We start from the raw sequence: 19,945 nt of genomic DNA, 5'->3' as shown, positions 1-19,945 counted from the left end.
TTTACCTTAATGAATATGCCTACCAGACAGGAATATGGTTTCAAATCTCTGATAGGTCAGGATTGAAGTAAGAGCCATAAATTTATGGGTAGCAGTTGAAGTCTGGAAAGCTTAAATTGGAAAGGGATTTAAGGCAGTTGTTTATAACCTTCAAGGATCTTAAACTCATTTGAGAATATGAAGAAAATAATGGCCTCCTCAGATGTACATCCACATTTGTGTGGATATGATTTCAAGGGGGTTTGCACCTCTGAAACCAATTGTTGAGCTCTTCAGGGACTGTCGTGGACTTCCCTGAAGAATTTATGACATAAGAGGCAGACAGAGCAGTATTTGAGATGGGGAGAACCTAGGAAAGGTGCCTCAGAAGCCCAGGATAGGGGATGGTGAGGAAGAATCGGGGGAATCAGGGGTTCCCAGGGCTTATGCTCTGGAGAGGTCCAGTAGGAGGGAGTGTCAGCTGTGACATTGGATTCAGCAATGAGCAGTTCATTTGTAACATTTCATCCCATGCAGAGGCAGAAGGCAGATTGTGACCGTTCAATGCATGAATCCAAGTTAAGGAAACAATGCATGGGAAAGAGTGCAGAAGTCTTGATGTTCTGTATGATAAACAGTCCTGATATGAGAATATAACCCATTTTAAGGACCTGCTGAAAGGGAAATTCCATTATTTTGTTGACCTGTTGTGGCGTTTCAGCCCAGTGGTTCTCAACGGACTGCCCCATTAGAAACAACTTGGAAATGTTTTTAAAATCAGGGCCCTACAAAGGTTAGTTAATCAATATCTTTGGGGCTTGTACCTCTTTATAGCTTTTATTTTGTTTGTTCTGTTTTGGGTTTTTCTTAAAAGTTAAGAACCAATGTTCCCATCAGAAAACCTCCTTATCACTCTTTTTATGCGTCTGTGTTAGAATACTTTCTTTAATTGTACGTTATTATCAATTACTCAGTTTACTGTTGTGCTAGGTTTAAATCAGTGCCCTTTAGTCCTTCTCACAGACCTTAGTTTCCAATTTAAAAAATTTTATGGCTTTCTTCTGATCTTCAACCAAGTTCTACATATTTATCTTTTTTGAGTGGTACAGCCCTCAATCAGTGAAAGATCTGCCCATTTCTGAGTAAGACAGGAAATTCTTAATGGTGCTTACATGTGGAAAGAGTATTCATTCTGCAGTCCCTTTTGCTTTTATTTAAGTATGTTACATTTTTTACTAAATAGTAAAAACTATTTTTTAACTAGAAAAGTTTGAACTCTGTACAGTATTTTCCAAGTAGCTAATTTCATAATAGCTACATAAGAATTTCATAATTCTTACCTTCCTTTTTTAAAAAAATGGCAGTCATACATGACCTAGGCCTTAAACAGTTTGTCTCCATTAGAGCAGACATTTTATATGAAGGGTAAACCTGTAAAATCAGTTGAAAGGAAACTGTCAAAATAGGAAATTCCACCTGTTGTGTTTTCAACTTGCAGTGTTTTCTCTGGATTAAATTCTTGATGAGCTGTCAGCAGTTCAAGTTTGAATCCTGTGTTCATACCCTTGAAATAAAAATCAGATTATGGAAAGGGCTTCCCTGGTGGCGCAGTGGTTGAGAGTCCGCCTGCCGATGCAGGGGACACGGGTTCGTGCCCCGGTCCGGGAGGATCCCACATGCCGCGGAGCGGCTGGGCCCGTGAGCCATGGCCGCTGAGCCTGCGCGTCCGGAGCCTGTGCTCCGCAACGGGAGAGGCCACAACAGTGAGAGGCCCGCGTATGGCAAAAAAAAAAAAAAAAAATTGTTTAAAAAAAAATCAGATTATGGAAAAAATTGAAATTTATGCATGCCAACCTTGACACCAACCACAAGCTGAAAGGGGGTTTATTCCGTTTTTTAGCAACCTAATTAATTAATATTTTTACTTGCGAAGAAAATGATAATCTTTAAAAAATTCTGTTGTGTTATTAGCATCAGCTTAATGGCTAGAGTAGTCTCACAAATTGTAGTTGCTTATTATGGGTAACTTAGGGCAAATATTAAGATTCTCTGTAAAGAGACAAACTTCCTCGTTTTTTAAATAATAGCTCATAATATGGGAAAATAGGGATGCATGTAAGACCTTCTGGGAAGAACTGAGGCCTTACACTTAAAATGAACTGATAAATTTACACTTTAAATGAAATGAGCAGATGAATAGTTTTGTTACAATTTAATATTCAGTTTTCCTGTTTTTGCAGGTACCTAGCTAAGTAAATGTTGGCACAATGTCTGTTTTGTAATTTGTAGTAGACTTGGTGAGACTCTTCTCCCCGTCTCTTCTCTCTCCTTCTCCTCCAGACTCCCAACTCCCCACCCCACAAAAAACCCACACAATCAACAACTACTTTTTGTTTTGGTTTGAAACGGTTTTGTTATTGTTGTTGTTGTTTTAATTCACTGTTAAATTTAGTTGTTTTTTAAATACTGATTTCATTTACCAGATACATCAAAATTGTATTCTTTATTTTTACCCTTGCTTTTAGCCCTGAAGCAACATGATCTGTTTTTGTGTTCCAAAGCTGGAGAACCACAATGAATAACTGGAAATCCTTTCCATTTTTGAACATTTCTCTATCCGTGGAAGATGAAGAAAGGAGATAATTATAGTAACAATAAGAATAGCTAAATTTGAATGCTTACCGTGTACAAGTACTATGCTAAATGCTCTGCATGAAATTTTAGTTTTCCCAACACTTGGCACTAGGTGCTGTTATCTGCCTTATCCTACAGATGTGGACATTGAGGCACAAAGGCGTTAAATAACTTCCCCAAGGTCACACGACTGATAAGTGGTAGAGTCTGGATTTAACCCAAGTAATCTGCTCCAGAGCCTGCGCTCTTAAAACTTGTGTCTGTGTGCGCATGTGTAGAGATGCTGCTGTTTAATAATCTCAAGCTAACAGTTAACCTCTCATAGACACTTTATTGAATGTGTCTCATGCCTTGGGCACTATTCCAAGACTTGGGTACAAAAATAAGTAAGAATTGATCACGCGTCCAAGGAGCTTATTGTCTACCAAGGAGACAGAAATACAAAATTTCACTGTAGTGTGGGAAAGTGCTGTGTAGTAGTACAACTAGCAGCGTGGTCATGAGACTCGGAGCATTCATCATGGTAATGGACGCTCTGGCTCAGTCTTGGAGATCAGATGTCGTAGTTCCTTTGATTTCTTATTTTACCCATCATGGTTTTAATTACCTTCTGTATGAGGGTTTCCAAGTTTTCACCTCCAGTCTAGACCTAGGCCTGTCCTGAGCAGTGGCTCTTATCTGATTGTCTGTATCTCCTCTTGGATGTCTCACAAGTTCCTTCAAGTTAACATGTCCAAAACAGAATCCTTACCCCTCCTCCTTTTCCCATCTCCCCTTGCAAACCTGCTCTCCCTTCAGTGTTCCTGTCCCAGTAGATAGTATCTTAGGCCACAAACCTAGAGTCATCCTCCATCTCCCTTTTCCTCTTTCCCATATCAGTCACAAAGCTCTGTTCACTCTGCCTCCCAAAAATGTCTCTCTTCAATCTACTTCTTTCCGTCTTCATCCACCCTGCTCCCACGACTGTCCTCTCTCACCAGGACTGCCGCACTAGACCCTAACTGAGTTTTCTGCCTGTTCTAACTTTGCAGTCCATTCTCCTGTTACAGAAATGGCAGTGATAGATTTTCATGAAAAGCAAATACATTATGTCATTTCTTGCTTCTCTTTAGCCCACCATTATCTTGGGATAAACATGAAAATCCTTAACTTGGCCTAGAAGGCATAATTTAACCCCTCCCTGCATCTCCAGCCAGGTCTCATGCCACTTTCCGTCTTCCCGCTCTAGCCAGGCTGGCCCTTCTTCACATCTGAACACTTCATACTGCTCACTCACCTCAGAGCTGAGAACACCAGCTGTTCCCTCTGCCAAGTCTTGGTCACTGCTGGACCCCCATCTGCTGGGACTGGGCCTGATGCTTAGATTTCCGTTTCATTGTTATAGAATTGATTGAATGAAGGTGATGCTGAGCTATAGAACAAGTAGGAATGAGCTAGGTATAGAAATCGGGATTGATCATTTTTAGCAGAAGAAATAGCATAAGCAAGCAAAAGGCTGATATTTCTTTACATATAAGAGCTTTTTATAAATCAGTAGGATATCTCAGAAGGAAAATGAACAAAGGGTATGAGGCAGTTAACATAGAATAAATACAAGTATTCATATTTGCAAAGTTCACCTTCATTAGTGTTCAAGGAAAATCAATTCAATATTGCTATTTTTCTTATCTCAGGTTGTCAAAGGTTTTTATAAAATCCTTTGTTGACTAGATACGACACCATAGGCATATGATCTCAATCTTGTTTAATATGCACAGATAAATATATGGATTTAGCAGGCTCATGTGCCTACATGAGCATAGAAAAACAGCAGTAATTATCACTGTGGTGAGATTATGGATGACTTTTTTTTTCTTTAAGTATTTCTTATGTAATCAGAAAATGACATGCCATCTTTTAAAATCATATATTAAATCATATATTAAGACCATGTAATTGAAATACTAAGAAATCTATCCAAAATAAATTTTGCTTTTACATAATAAGGAATCTGTATGCCAGATTTCTCATTTTTGAGTGTGAATCGCCAGATTTCAAGTTGTATTCAGTAAAATACTTTTTTCCTCTTATAATAGTACATTAGTTAAAATTAATATTAATGTTAGCATTGACTAATGTGACAACACTTTGATAGAGCATATTATAATTTGTGAGGTGCTCATTAATCCCTCAAATCAATCATATGGTGAGTAAATAGTGTTGTTTGTATTTTGCAAATAAGGGGAGAAACAGTTTAGAGTCAGCCCCTAGTCACATAGCATCCATTAGACATCCAAAATTTCTTACTTTACAGATACATATTAGCACATATTAAAATAGTGAAATTTGGGCTTCCCTGGTGGCGCAGTGATTGAGAGTCCGCCTGCCGATGCAGGGGACACGGGCTCGTGCCCCGGTCCGGGAAGATCCCACATGCCGCAGAGCGGCTGGGCCCATGAGCCATGGCCGCTGAGCCCGCGCGTCCAGAGCCTGTGCTCCGCAACGGGAGAGGCCACAACAGTGAGAGGCCCGCGTACCAAAAAAAAAAAAAAAAAAAAAAATGAAATTCTTAAGCAGGCTACTGTTTAAGCATTATTAATATGGGGTAAGTATTGATTATGTATTCTTAAACTGCAAAATACTTTTTTATACTGGAACTTTTTCATGGCAGTGTAAACCATTGAGTTATCTTTCCTTAAGCAGTCATTTTCAGAAAATCAGCATCATTTAAATCTTCCTCCACCACCTTTTAGGCATCATTACAAATATGTTCACTGATTAAAACATATTAATATACTCCTCTTTACTATTTTTTTTTAATAGATAGTTGCTGGCAACCCTCAGAGTTGTTTAAAAAACAGTATCTTTCTCTGTAATAACCTATATGGGAAAAGAATCTGAAAAAGAATAGATATACGTAAAAACTAAACTAAACAACAAACTAAATCACTTTGCTGTACCTCTGAAACTAACACAACATTGTAAATCAACTATGCTCCAGTGTAAAAGAAAAAATAAAAACAGTATCTTTGTAATTCTCTTAATGTAGATTTTTAAAAATTGTAATAACCATTTTGCTGCCAGTCTTCAGAATTGGTATTTAGATTAAGTCAGAGATAGAAGGTGGAGACATATGTAATGAAGATAGTTTAACTTTCTGTTTAACTTAATGCAGTGATGGTTTTGTACATCGAATACTTTTGCTTTTATTTAAGCATTGAACTGTTTTATATGAGTGGTATACTACATAATCCTTTCCTTTGGAATATACAAGGGTTTTTGGGCCCAGGCATACTGTTAATAAAACTTTCTTTCTTCGTGTGGCTAGAACACAAAAATGCCAACCCCAAGGACTGTTGGTATAAAGTATAAGCTGTTGGGCCGTGCGGAGAAATGTCTTCATGATATGATGTCACCATGCCAAACAAAGAATTTGCAATTTGGTCATCTGCCTCCACCGTTGCCCCTCAGCGCATCTTTCTCCCTTTACTGCCCGTTTGAACACGAATGCTCGTTGAAGGGAAGGTGGGAAGTTCAGAATTGGGATGTTAATTTAACTAAACTAACATAATAGTTTTAGAATGAAAATTGAAATTTAGTATGTAATTCTAGTATGAAATTTAGTATGTAAAGTTGTCTATAGTATGTCTTCATGTAAGATGTTGGAATCCTGGGATTTGAGAATTAGATGGCATCTTAGAAACCATCTAGTGGCATCTTCTACCTAATAAGAGAATCATCCTATAACATTCCTAACTTGGTTAATATTTTGCCCTACCTCCCCTTTTTTGGGACACTTACCTTCTGTTGAGGCTTCTGCTTGGCAGGCATTTGCTTTTTGGTGTGGCTTTATGAGGCCTGCTTCCGTGCGACTTCATTTGGATCTTTCAGTTTCCTTTTTGTTCAGACATTTGAGAGCAACTGCTATCTTTCCTTTCTTGTGCTAAATGTCCTGAGACTCTCCTCATACAACTATTTTTATATCTCATGCCATCCTACTTTCCTCTGGATATCTGGATATCAGTGCCCTCTTTAAATGATAAGGTCAGGATATTCTAGATGTTTTAGTAGCAAAGAGGCTAGTAATTCCTTTGCTCTGAATAGTCCTTTCTAACCTAGTTTTTCTTTTTTTTGTAAGTAATATAATTAAAATCCATGTTGTCTTAGTGTGACTTACTGTAAGGAAATTCTTTTTTTCTTTTAAAACAGCTTTTAAAAATTATTGTGGAAATTTTTAGACAGAAATGTCGGGAGAGTAGTGTAACGAATACGCATATATCCTATCACCTAGATTTAATCATTAGTAAGAGATGAGGCAGTAGTATGGTACTTTTTTGTCTTAAAATAAAATTATACCTACTATCCAGATTCATTCTGTACCTCAGAATAGATCGTCCAAATTTGTTTGTTTCCTGTGGTAAGATTCCAGATAATGAGGGACTCATCTGAAACTTTATCCAAATCTATTTGTTACCGAGTTCAGACAGTGGAAGATTCCTGTATCTTAAATTACAGACATGGCATTTCCCCCGTGAATATTTCAATATGCATGTCTGAAAAATAAGCATAATTGTCTACATGGCCACTCTATTATTTCACCTAACAGAATTAACAGTAATTCCCTAATGTCATCTATCATATACAAATTTCCTCTTATAAGTGTTTTGTTCAAACCAGGAACCAGTCAAGGACCATGATATACAGATGTTTTATTCACTTTATTTATTTTTTTATTGGAGTATAATTGCTTTACAACGTCGTGTTAGTTTCTGCTGTACAATGAAGTGAATCAGGTATATGTTTACATATATCCTCGCCTCCCACCCATCTAGGTCATCACAGAGCACCAAGCTGAGCTCCCTGTGCTATACAGCAGGTTCCCACTAGCTATCTGTTTACACATGGTAATGTATTTGTGTCAAACCTAATCTTCCAGTTCATCCCACCCTCCCCTTCCGCCCACCCCAGTGCCCACACGTCCGTTCTCTATGCCTGCGTTTCTGTTCCTGCCCTGCAGATCCGTTCATCTGTACCATTTCTCTAGATACCACATATATGTGTTAATACACCGTATTTGTTTTTCTCTTTCTGACGTACCTCACTCTGTATGACAGACTCTAGGTAAAAATGTGAGCTTTACATTTATTAGCACTAAATTTTATTTTATCGCTGTCGCCCCATTGCACTAGTGTAGGGATCTGCACACTTTTTCTTAAAGGACCAGATAGTAACTATTTTAGGCTTATAGGTCATTTGGTTTTTGTCACAACTACTCAGCTCTGCCACAGAGTCATTATGTAAACACATGAGCATGGCTGTGTTTCAGTATGACTTGTTTTTTTTTTTTTTAACAAATCAGGCCCTGGCCCATTGGTTGTAGTTTGCTGACCCCTGCCTAACCTCTTATGATCTCTGTTTTTTTCTGTTAATGTGACTGTTCTCAAGTTTTGTGTCAATTCACTAAATCATACTATCTGGTTGCGATATTCTACTACCTGTGAATCCATTAAACAGTTATAGCTACCATTTAGTGAACACATGCTGTATGCTGTGTACTTGACATAAATAATCATATTTAATCCTTAAAAGCACCCAGGGAGATGCAGTGATGTTATTGCCGATTTTCAGAAGAAAAAATGAAGACTTAGAAAGAGGTCAGGTAACTTACCCAGTATCACACACCTAAGTGTAAACACTAAGTCACCCTGCCCTTTTGTAAGGTTTATGCTGTACTATTAAACAGATATGAAAGAAGACCCTCTTTCTAAAAGGCTTTTGTCCATCTTAGTCGTAGGCATGTGTTGAGAGACGATCAAGTAATCTGTTGGGATCAGGAACACAAAATGTCTCTTTCCTAAGCTGCTGTTTTGGGGGCTTTATAAAGAATACGAGGTTAGTTTGGATGGCGTACCTTATTTGTAGAAGAATGATCTCTAGGACACCACCTGGGTTCACACTGTGTTTGCAGTTGTACTATATCCAGTCATTCCCTCCTTCTGCCATTTCTCAAATCGTGGACAGTAGTTCCGTGGTTAAACCTTTGAGGACCCACAAATCCTTTGAGGATACCCACAGTATCTTCAGATGCAATTTGAGTACACTTAAAAGTAGCTAGAATCTACTTTTCTGTATTCTCATGTTTATTTTATTCTTTTGGCTTGTAGTTAGATTTTTAGGGTTATTTTTGCATTGTTTTTATAACAGTGTTTATTGTGCCCTTTTAGTTTAAAATGTCTTTCCTGGTGTGGAAAATTTTAAATGTAGTAGTCTCGGATGTAATTTGTCTTAAAAACCAGGAGGTGGCGATGTTTTCCAGGTGATGCTTTAAGGTTGTAGTTGGAATACCACTGGAAAGAGGATCTAACTTGTCCATAAAAGTCAGTGAGCAGGGAAGAAGCTGTTTCAACTCCAATAATGCATTTTAATACAGTGCTAGAAATGTTACTTCTTGAAGTAGGACAGCTTCAGTTTTCAACTTTGCTTTTTATTAGAAGGAAATATTTGACAAACACATGTTAGGCATTTACTTGAGAAACAGGACAAAACACATTATTAAACCATGTCTTAATATTAGGCCTTGGGCAGTGGGGAAATTACCAAAGTCACTCTGTTGCCAATTCTCTGAATAGAATAATTGTTAACATTTTGGCATTTTTAGTACATACAGAGATATATAAACCAAAATGAACTCTATCAAACATATATTTATTTTTTACATTATGAACCTCCGTCTACATCCATGTAGTTGTAATTTATAAAGTCTGTTCAGTAGTCTGTTACATGAGACTGCTATACTTTATTTAACCAATCCCTTCTAGATGGGCACGTAGGTTTCTGTTATTAACAGAATTGCAGTGTATATAATCTTATTTATACTTTGCTCAGTTGAATAATTTCTCAAGATGCATTCTTAATGGTTGACTGCAATTCATCATATACACATATTTTTAATTATTTGAATACACACTGCCAGATTATCTCCTGTAGAAATTGTTCCAAATTATAAGAGAATGCTGGTTTACTTACATCTTCATCAGCAGTGTTTGATGCTTACCAGTATAAATAGTGGTATCTCATTCTTTTAAGTTAGCACTTCCTCATTACCAGTAAACTTAAAAACTATATATGTCTAAAGGCAAAGACTTTCTAAATAAATAGCTAATTAGTCTAAGAAAAATAATAATGGAAATGTAAATATTGTTAGAATCAAGGGATAATGGAAACATAATATATCCAACTTCAGATGTACCGGAAGCACTTGGTTATAATTGCCTTAAATGTTCATACGAGAATAGAGAAAAAGTTCAAAACTGAAGTATTAAGCATCCAACTTACTTTCTAATATAAGAAATTAGGAAAAAAAATAGATCTGTAGAAGGAAGGAAATAATGAGCATAAGGCAAAAAATTTAATAAAGAGGATCAACTAACTGCCAATAGTTTGTCCTTTGAAGAAACAAAAAATAGAAAAACTTTTCAGCAAGATTGATGATAGGAAAAAAAGCAGGGATAAATGATACTATGATGAAAAAGAGGTAAGTATACTAAAGTTGAGTTTTTAAAATTTGTAAGAAAACCATGAAAAATTGTATGCCATAAAATTTTAAATTTTAGAAGAAATGCAAAATGTCCCAAGAAAATTTAATTTAGGAAAACTGATTAAAGAAGAAATAGAAGACATCAAATGTCTTAAAACTCTTAAATTGAATTAATCTTTTAAAATCCCCCAAGGAAACAAGAAACAGGTCCACACCATTTTCAGATAAGGTTTTCTAAAACTGTCTTCCAGAGGATTTTTTTTTAAAAAAAGAAGAAGAAACCTCACTACAAGTAACTCAATTTCGTTTCTTTTTATGGCTGAGTAATATTCCATTGTATATATGTACCACATCTTCTTTATCTAGTCATCTGTCAGTGGACACTTAGGTCTTCCACGTCCTGGCTATTGTAAATAGTGCTGCAGTGAACGTTGTGGTACATGACTCTTTTTGAATTATGGTAAGTCAGGAAGAGAAAAACAAATAGTATGTGAACACATATATATGGAATCTAAAAAAAAAAACGGTTCTTATGAACCTAGGGTCAGGACAGGAATAAAGACGCAGATGTAGAGAATGGACTTGAGGACATGGGAAAGGGGAAGGGTAAGCTGGGACAAAGTGAGAGAGTAGCACTGACATATATACACTACCAAATGTAAAATCGATAGCTAGTGGGAAGCAGCCGCATAGCACAGGGAGATCAGCTCAGTGCTTTGTGACCACCTAGAGGGATGGAATAAGAGGGAGGGTGGGAGGGAGACACAAGAGGGAGGGGATATGGGGATGTATGTATGCATGTAGCTGATTCACTTTGTTAAACAGCAGAAACTAACACAACATTGTAAAGCAATTATACTCGAATAAAGATGTTTTAAAAAATAAAAACTGAAAACAAAAAAAGAAGAAACCAACCTAACTTGTATAATAAGTCCAGTGTCACCTTGATACTCAAACCAGATAAAGACAGTCCAAGAAAGGAATATTATAGGCAAATTCTACTTACAAACATAGACATATCAATCCTAACTGAAATATTAGCAAACCAAATCCATCAATGTATTTTTTTTGAAAACATGACTTACTGGGTTCAAGGATGTAATACATATGTCATAACTTTAAGAGGAATATATGAGAATGATAAAACAATTCAGCGAGAGTAGAGATTTTCTCCAGAGGGAAGGAACGAGCATGTAATTTTGGGAGAAGTGCATGAGGAGACATCAATTGTATTGTAAATTTTATTTTTTAAGCTGGGTGGTAGGTACATAGATGTTCGTTTTTGCCATTTATGTATCTTAAGTATTTCACGTTATAGTGTCAGCAGGCTTAACAGCTTTGTAAGTTTAAATGCCACTCTAAAATACTATTCTTTTTTGTGGAGTTGCTTAAACACATTTCCCTTGGAACTGTACGAACAAGTTTAAAAAGTTTTATGTGTAAACCATCATGCAATATAGTGAAGTGTACTACATATGCATTTTCATGGATATTATATTAAGGGAAAGAAAAAGACTCTTAGCTCTTCTTCATTTATATGAAAATGAGTGCCTTTGGAAGTAAAGTTTCAGACTTGCTTTTAGTTTTTAAAAAGTTTTTCCATGCCTAGTATTAACAGAAATAGTTTGGAATTCTAGGTGGATGAGAAATTGAATATAGGCTGAAGATTGAAATGTTGGATTTTCTAGCATTCATTCACCAAATAGTAAGAGAACATTTACTATGTGCCAGATACGGTGCTGAGCCATGGGTGTGTACAAACATTTAAGATGTAGTCTTTGACTTTCAGAATTTAGTAGGTGAAATAAATGGTCCAGATGTTTAACTGTAGGTACCATAATAGTTACAAGCAATTTGGAATATTTCTTCCCTAGTGGGAATTAATTGTCCCCATGTTTTTTATAGTTGTGTGTGTGTTTAAACTGTGTTTAAAAAGTTATATGTGTGTGTTTTTAGGAATAATCTAAGCCTTTTGAACTACTTTAAGAGGTAATCAATTCATTCCTCTTTAATGCTGACAATAAAGTTTCCTCAGGTAGAATTTTTTACCCATTGATAAATGATTTAGCTTTACTCGGAATTGAAAGGGGTATGATGCTCTGTAGAAGTTGAGATTTGTCTCTTTCACTGGATTGCCATTTGAATTATCCTAAGTGATATGAAATGCTTTAGCTTTAAGAAGTTAATCTTTGTTAATATTTAGTACTACTCTTGTTTTACAAGATAGATAAACTGCAAATGGGCCTTTTTTTTGGTACTGCTTGAAAAAGGTGGAATCTTTCATGTAGTATGCCTTGCCTCTTTTTTTTTTCTTAAGTACTTCTTCATATTTTATTCTTGATTTAAAACCTATTAAAGCAATGATACATCTTCTGAGACTGTTTGACAGCTTACTCATATAAATATGAATATTCCTAACATGATGATCTATGCCCATGACTTCATTTTTAGAATTTAAGTTGCTTATGTATAGAAACAATCATGAATTTTGAATTAATTGCAAATTAATTAAGGCTTCTTTGCATTCTCAAAGATTTGCTTTACCCCTTCTTTCTTGACTTATTTTTTACCTTATATGTTATCCTTGTATTCTCTCCCAGACAGTTCAGCAGTTTAATACTCAAGAGTAGTAGATCTGAGTCAATTTGTTTTAGCCTGTTTGTTGTAAAAAGTCTATGTGAAACAGTAAATTTGACATCGTTTCTTCATATGTAATTTCTCTGTTAAGTAGTGCTTTTTGTGGCCTCTTATCATGGGATGTGTGTCAGTCAGGCTGCATATAACTGAAGTCCACCATGGGGCCTTAAGATAGAAATTGATTTTTCTCTCACATTTGTAAAGTCTAGAATTAGAAAGTACAGGGCTAGTAAGGAGGTTCACAGTATCAGGGACTCGGGCTGCTTCTGTCTTACTATTCTTCCATACTCATCTCATAATCTCATGATCCCAAATGGCTTCTTGAGTTCCAGCTCTCACGTCCAGACTCCATGCAGCAACAATGAAGAAGAGCAGAAAGGCAAAAGGGTCTTCGCTGGTTAATTTGGTCCCTCTAAGCAGACTTCTCAAAAGACACAAAACCATTTATTTTACATTTCTTTGACCAGTACAGAGTGACCCTAATAGATGTTGGGGTGAGCAGCCAGGAGCCTCTACCTCACAGTTATTTCCTACTTTTAATAGGAAAATAGCAGGTGGCTCGATATCTGGGTTGTGATGTAATCGTGGGAAGTAATGCTAAGAAATCTCTGCTCTGCCTGTGGCTTTGAGCTTATTTTTATCCCTAATCACTGTTATTTTTGTGTTATTATTTTCCAATTATATGTGCTAAGTACTTTTCATACATTTTATGTAATTCCCATAACACTGTCTGGTAGGCACTGTCTATTCCATGTCACAGGTGAGAAAACCAAGACACAGAATGCATAACTGGCCTAAGTCCTGAAAACTTAGTCGGTGGTGTGTCAAACATGGAGTCTGCACTTAAGATCACCACTGATAACTGTTTCTGTCCTCTGCTTATTAATCTGTCCACCTATATATCTATCCCTCAGACTCCACTGCCACCCCTGCCCCACCTCTTATGCATAAGAATCATATGAGGTTGCTCAAACATACACAAAGAACAGAAAAACAAAAAGATAAGCAGATTGAAGGGAATATAAGATTGAGAAAATAGAATGACGTTGAGTTTCAAGTAGTACAGAGTTCAATGCTATATGATCCTATAGAGATGCTAAAAGTTTCGGTCTGACTTCTCATTGTGTCCTATCAGAAACTAAAAGGCAGGAAAACAAAACTGAATTTTTTTTATTTGGACTCTTGGCTTCTTCATTTTTTAGTCATATAATAACTTGAATCCTTAGTCATATAATAACTTGAATCCGTATAAAGAATCCTAGCTCATTTTCATATTGTGGCTTCAAGGAATTGTAAAGATAATTATAATAGTATTGTTACTATTTTCTGATTTTCTCTTTGTGGGGTAGGTAAGCTGAATTACCATTACTTATTTTTTAAGATGTGGAAACTCAGAATATTTTATCTGGACATGGATCATGTGCTTATTAAAAACAAGGGCTTGTTCTTGTTTGTTTATAGAAATTCAAATTGAAAAGATACATATTTTGGAAGATTGGGATCTTGATAAAAATGCTGTTGTGCTAAGTAACTGTTAGAGGTCCCCCGTACACACACAGGTTTGTGAGCTCCTTCAGGACAAAAGACCTTGCCTTATTCCTTTTTTCCTCCAGTATCCTCAGTGGATGGAGGTGTTCAGTAAGTGAATAATGAATGAATGACTAGTAAGTGAGAAAAGTCTGTTAATAAATGTTATAATTAATATTGCTGCCTCTTTAAACTTAAGTCAATGGCTCTACCCAAAATAGCGGAAAAGTAGGTCATTCTTTTTATAGCCCTTGCAGGTTGTATGAGGTGGGTTATAGTACCATTAATGGTTGGACATTGGGACCACAAAGTCCAGCCCTTGAACATGGTGTAAATGGAGAATGGCCATAACTGCAATACGCCTGGAGCATGGTGGTTGTAAAGGCGAGTTGCTGCAGTTACGTCTGGCAAGCTCCTGGCGTGTAAAAGTTACTGATTAATTTTAAGGAATGAAAGTTAGGTCCAGATTTGGAAGGATTTTATATGACATGTTATCTTTTAAAAAGTGACATTTTTCGTGGGGAGAAGAAAGGATATGATTTGATTTGAGTACCATTTGAACAATAAGTAATGAGCTCGACTTCTTGCATTTTAGTTTTCAAGATTACTTGTGAACAATATATTAACAAACCATTTGAGTTTAATTATCTTATTTTGTTTTATTTCTCAGGATGTGATCTTCGTGGTGGGAAGCTAAGTTTTTAAACTACCCCAATGGATGCAGACAGTGATGTTGCACTGGACATTCTAATTACAAATGTAGTCTGTGTTTTTAGAACAAGATGCCATTTGAACTTAAGAAAGATTGCTTTGGAGGGAGCAAATGTAATTTATAAGCGTGACGTTGGAGTGAGTATCTGAATTTTGTCGTGTGTGCTACATTACCGTAATTTTATAGTGCTGTGAAGATACTAAGTAAACAATGATGACACTACCTTATGCATTTATTATAAAAATTAAGAATGTGTATGAAGGCTCTGTTTAAGCTCTAAAAATCAGGTGCCAGTATACCTTGATAAATTTTCATTAGTTCTTCATGCTAGAAACTAAGTAAAGATGAATTAAACTCAATGAAAGATTTCAGTGAATCACAATGAAAGGTTTTCAGGTTCATCAATAATGCCATCTTCACTTTAAAAAAGGAGCAAATATATCTGCTAAAAAGAGAGGAAAAGGCTTATGCTGCGTTGGAACTTCAGCATGCCGTATGGTAGAGAAGTCATTTTTTCTAGGAAGGTTAACTGAAAACTGAGTTGATGGACGAGCTGGTAGTGCAAGACAGTTAAATGTAGAATAACCTCAATGTTTCTCAGCCACAGCCACTTAACGTGTGAAATTTTATAATGTATTTTAGCTCAGATTTTATTTTGCATCTGTGGTAAATTTTGTCTCCCCAGATTTAATAGCTTTCTAGTTTGATAATGTGGCATATGACAGAGAAAAGAAGGAACTAAAAATGTAACAAGAGTTTTAAGAAGAAATGTCTCATTCATATATTTGTTACGTATTCAGTAAACATTTATCTCTTTTATACATAATGGCCATATAATAAATACTGCCATAAATGAAAAGCTGCAGTGAAAATTTAAATTCACATTTTATCTTGGACCTTAGTCCTTGACCTATTTATACTCACACTGTAGGTAATTTCTTCTAAACCCATAGCGTTAAGTGCCTTTCGTTTCTAAGGAATCTAAAATTACATCTCCAGCTCCAGCATTCCTCCTGCATTCAGGATTTGCACATCAACCTTGAATATGTAATGGGCATCTCAGCTGTAAGATACAGTATAACGTAGTGGCGGGCACCAAGAAGCAGAGAAAAGCAGGGTTAGAAATCAGGGAGGGGTGAAGGGATGGGTACTTTGGTGGAATGATCAGGGAAGGCCTCTCTGTGGAGATGACATCTGGTACGAGACCTGAGTGAAGGGAGAACATTGAAGGAAGAATATTCCAGATGAAAGTAAGCTAGGCAAAACTCCTGAGGCATGGACAAGTTTGGCATGTTTGAGGATGTGTGCAAATTGCAAATTCCAGTTATGTGAACAGAGTGGAACGAGAGTTGGAGTGTGTACATCCTTGTGGTACATTGATTTCAAGTATACAGTGAGAGGTTTATACAGGCCTTGAATTTTTAATTGATTAAATGTCCTTTTGGATTAATACGTTCTTTGTGTTCAGCGTGGTTCTTGGTTTCAGAATGGGTCATTTGGAGAACAGTTATTTCAGTCTTGGGTAAGCTTGGCTTAGTAATTAAACATGAAATGGCCACATAGAGTAGAACCGTGTGTGAAAATCAACACTTACTGTGTAATCAGGTTGTTGGAGTTCTGGTTGTCTTTTTTTGCAGAAAGTATTAATGAAGCTTAGAAAGCCTAGAATTACAGCTACGATTTGGTCCTCAGGAAAAATTATTTGCACTGGAGCAACAAGGTAAATGTTACTTGGGTTTTCAATTTTCATTTTTTAATTTTCCCCTCATGGGAAGGACATTTTTCTAGACTTAAAAACAAAATCACGTGTACAGTTTGTTGTGTTCCTCAGTATAAAATTTATTTCCTGTGTAACTGATCGTCTTTTTCTTTCTTTCAAACCACAGTGAAGAAGAAGCTAAATTTGGTGCCAGACGTTTAGCCCGGAGTCTCCAGAAACTAGGATTTCAGGTAACGTTTTTAAAAGCTCTCCGAGCTGCAGATACTCAAGGATTTACTTTTGTAAAGTTAGCATTTTTTTTTTTAACGGACTAAAGAAATCTCCACGGAAAGTCCTCTTATGATTGACCTTTTTCTACATCGTATAATACCGTCCTTCAACACAAAGATTTAGTGGCAGACCTTGCCCGTGTGGGTATTTGTCAGGAATCCTGGCTTTCTCCCAAATCCTTTCGCCATAGAGAGAGAGAGAGAGACGTGTTTCCTTACAGATTAACTGCCTTTTCAACTCTTTACATTTTTCACTTCTCACCAAAAACAAAAATTCTGTTTTTGATCATCACAAGAATGCTGTATCAGGATGATGAGCGAGAGCTGCAGGACCCTGTTTACACGTATACACTGGTTAGCAGGCTCTCACACTTGTGAAATGACTGTTACTAGCAGGCCAGCCTTATCAAATGTGATTTTGTAGAGTCATGCATTTGAATAAAATTAATACATATCCTGGACTTGCTAGGTCACCTGGAAACGATGAGTAAATGAAAGAAAAAGATGAGCTGTGGTTCCTGAACAGGTGGGCCTAGGCAGTTTGGGATTTGGGTGGGAGGTGATGAGAGGTTGAGTTTCTCTCTGATGACTTCAGTCTCCTCTGAGGTGGAAGGTGCTAGGAAGGCACTGAGGTGCTGGGGGGACATGAGTGTGTTGGTGCTGGATGGGAGTGCAGGGTAGAGAGCCATGATTGACAGCGGGGCCACTGTGCACGTTTTGTGACTTTCTCCCACTGCCTTGTGCCGGTACTGAGTTGGAGGGTAGTTCATCCAGATTTGTGGTTTTACTGGGGACAGTTGAAAAGATGACAGGGTAAAACCATTAAGATCTTGGTAGGAGTGGCTGAAGTTATTAATATTGAGAGGACTTTATTTTCAGCCTTGGAGCCTCTTTTCTTAGCATAATATTAGAAATGTTGAGAGAAATCCCAGTGAGTTAAAACACAGTTCTATCACACTGTTCCTCATTTTGTCCCCCAAAAGAAACAAACATCTAACTAAACTCGCAGAAATGCCATTTTACCTGACTGCATATAAGAAAAAGTCAGGTGTTTGGAGCTCAGTGTCCAGTACTTTCTGAGTTTTAAGTGATGGCTTTGCATTCTGACACTTCAAGGAGGACTCTGCTTTAATTTTTTCCTCACTGTTCTCCCTCTTATCCCAGTAGATTAAATATTTAATGGGTTTAGAGTATTGAAAAATTAAACTGAAATAAGATTCAGAAGACCCCAGATGTAGCGCTTTGATCATGCAGTTATCTCAGGCATTGTTTATTTTTTTAATGAAGTTTTTGACCCTTTTCCCCCTCTTTAATTATAGCATTAAGGAGCCCCCGATAACTTAAAACACTAAATCCATGCTTTAAATGTTTTTGTTTATCTTGTTTGTTCTTATATTTAAGGATTACAATTCAATGATTAAGATTGCCATGATGAGCAGATTTTTTTGTTTGTTTCAAAATAATTCATTCATTTTACTTCTCTCCTAAAGGTAATATTTACAGATTTTAAGGTTGTTAACGTTTTGGCAGTATGTAACATGCCATTTGAAATACGTTTGCCAGAATTCACAAAGAACAACAGACCTCATGCCAGGTAGGTCTTTGAAGAATCAAGATAACTTAGCAAATTTGAAGTTACTTGTCCGGCTATAAGTATTTATATTAATTTTGGCTTTTTTTGCATAGTTACGAACCTGAACTTCATCCTGCTGTGTGTTATCGGATAAAATCTCTAAGAGCTACATTACAGATTTTTTCAACAGGAAGTATCACAGTAACAGGTATTTTATGATATTGAAACCAAGCTTGTCAGTTATGGATTGAATGAGATAAGAGGTGTCCGTACCAAAATAGAGATAAAGTCTGCTTTGTCCCTTTTAGCCACTTCTGCCCTTCTAGGGGAACCAGTCTCCTCACTTTTAACACAGTAGATTAGTTTAACCTGCTTTTATATACTATTTTGAAATCTTATGTATACTATTTTGTGTCGGTCTTCTTTGTCTTCATCATAACCCTAGTGAGATTCATCTGTATTGCTGCATGTAGCTGTAGATCAGCCATTCTTACTGCTATTTAGTACCCAGTACGTGAATATATTGTTCCATGGGCATTTGGATAGTTTTCAGTTGGGAATTTAAAATATTCTAGTATGTATTTTTATATATGATTTTTAAGTTTATGACATCTTGCATTTAAAATACTCAAGAGAAACCCATTCTATGAACTTCATAGAGGTTTTACATGAGCAAAATATTCATATATAATTGGTACCTATTTGGTATGTTTTATGTGTATTTTGTTATATCTTTTGAATTGTTTAATTACTTGGAAGGGGTAGTTTTAGAATACTAGGTAGGCATAGATGTCCAAGGGTAGTATTAGCATGCAGGATGATTTTTTTAATGATACTATGGTTATAAATTGTTCAGAGACATTACTTGAGAGTCAGACCCAACCTTTGGCAAAACTGAGTTAAGGAAAATTTCTGTAGTGTCCTTGAATTTTCTTTTTATTCCTTCAATCCTTAGAGGAAAATAAAAATTATTGACACCTGTAAGCCTTCAACAAAAAAGCTTTAGTTCTGATTCAGCCATGGATTTTCACATCTTCCTTGGAGACTTACAGGCTCTTGCCAGAGTCATGCCTGAATCTTAAAAATGGGGGAGCAAGTCCATCTCTTTCCTTCTTTGGACTCTCTGTTTCTACACTTTGGAGCCCAGACCTTACAGAGGCCTCCAGATCTATTGACAAGTCCCTACTAAGTATGGAAGAAAATAATGCATATGTAAAATATATATTAAGTTAATAGATTTAAACAACACAGTAGCAAACTGAAGACCATTGACCTGGTTAATTAGTATGCGTTACATATTAACCTCTGGAATACCCTATGAACTGTTAATTCAGTGGACATATACTGAGTGGTTCCCGTGGGCAAAGCTCTACTCTGT

The 19,945-nt window shown here is 36.5% G+C and overlaps 1 protein-coding gene across 1 annotated transcript in view; it reads left to right on the top strand.

Moving 5' to 3' along the window:
- TBPL1 (TATA-box binding protein like 1) overlaps positions 1–19,945 on the top strand; it is a 31,486-nt gene that overhangs the window by 8,607 nt on the left and 2,934 nt on the right. Inside the window, exons 2-6 of the mRNA XM_060029938.1 lie at positions 14,964–15,142; positions 16,643–16,725; positions 16,892–16,955; positions 18,485–18,588; positions 18,681–18,775. Coding sequence (XP_059885921.1) covers positions 15,008–15,142; positions 16,643–16,725; positions 16,892–16,955; positions 18,485–18,588; positions 18,681–18,775 — 481 coding nt within the window. The 5' untranslated portion in view covers positions 14,964–15,007. The remainder of the gene's footprint in view (positions 1–14,963; positions 15,143–16,642; positions 16,726–16,891; positions 16,956–18,484; positions 18,589–18,680; positions 18,776–19,945) is intronic.

This window comes from Delphinus delphis, chromosome 14 (genome assembly GCF_949987515.2).
Source record: "Delphinus delphis chromosome 14, mDelDel1.2, whole genome shotgun sequence".
NCBI lineage: Eukaryota > Metazoa > Chordata > Mammalia > Artiodactyla > Delphinidae > Delphinus > Delphinus delphis.
This window is presented reverse-complemented; position numbering and strand designations above follow the sequence as displayed.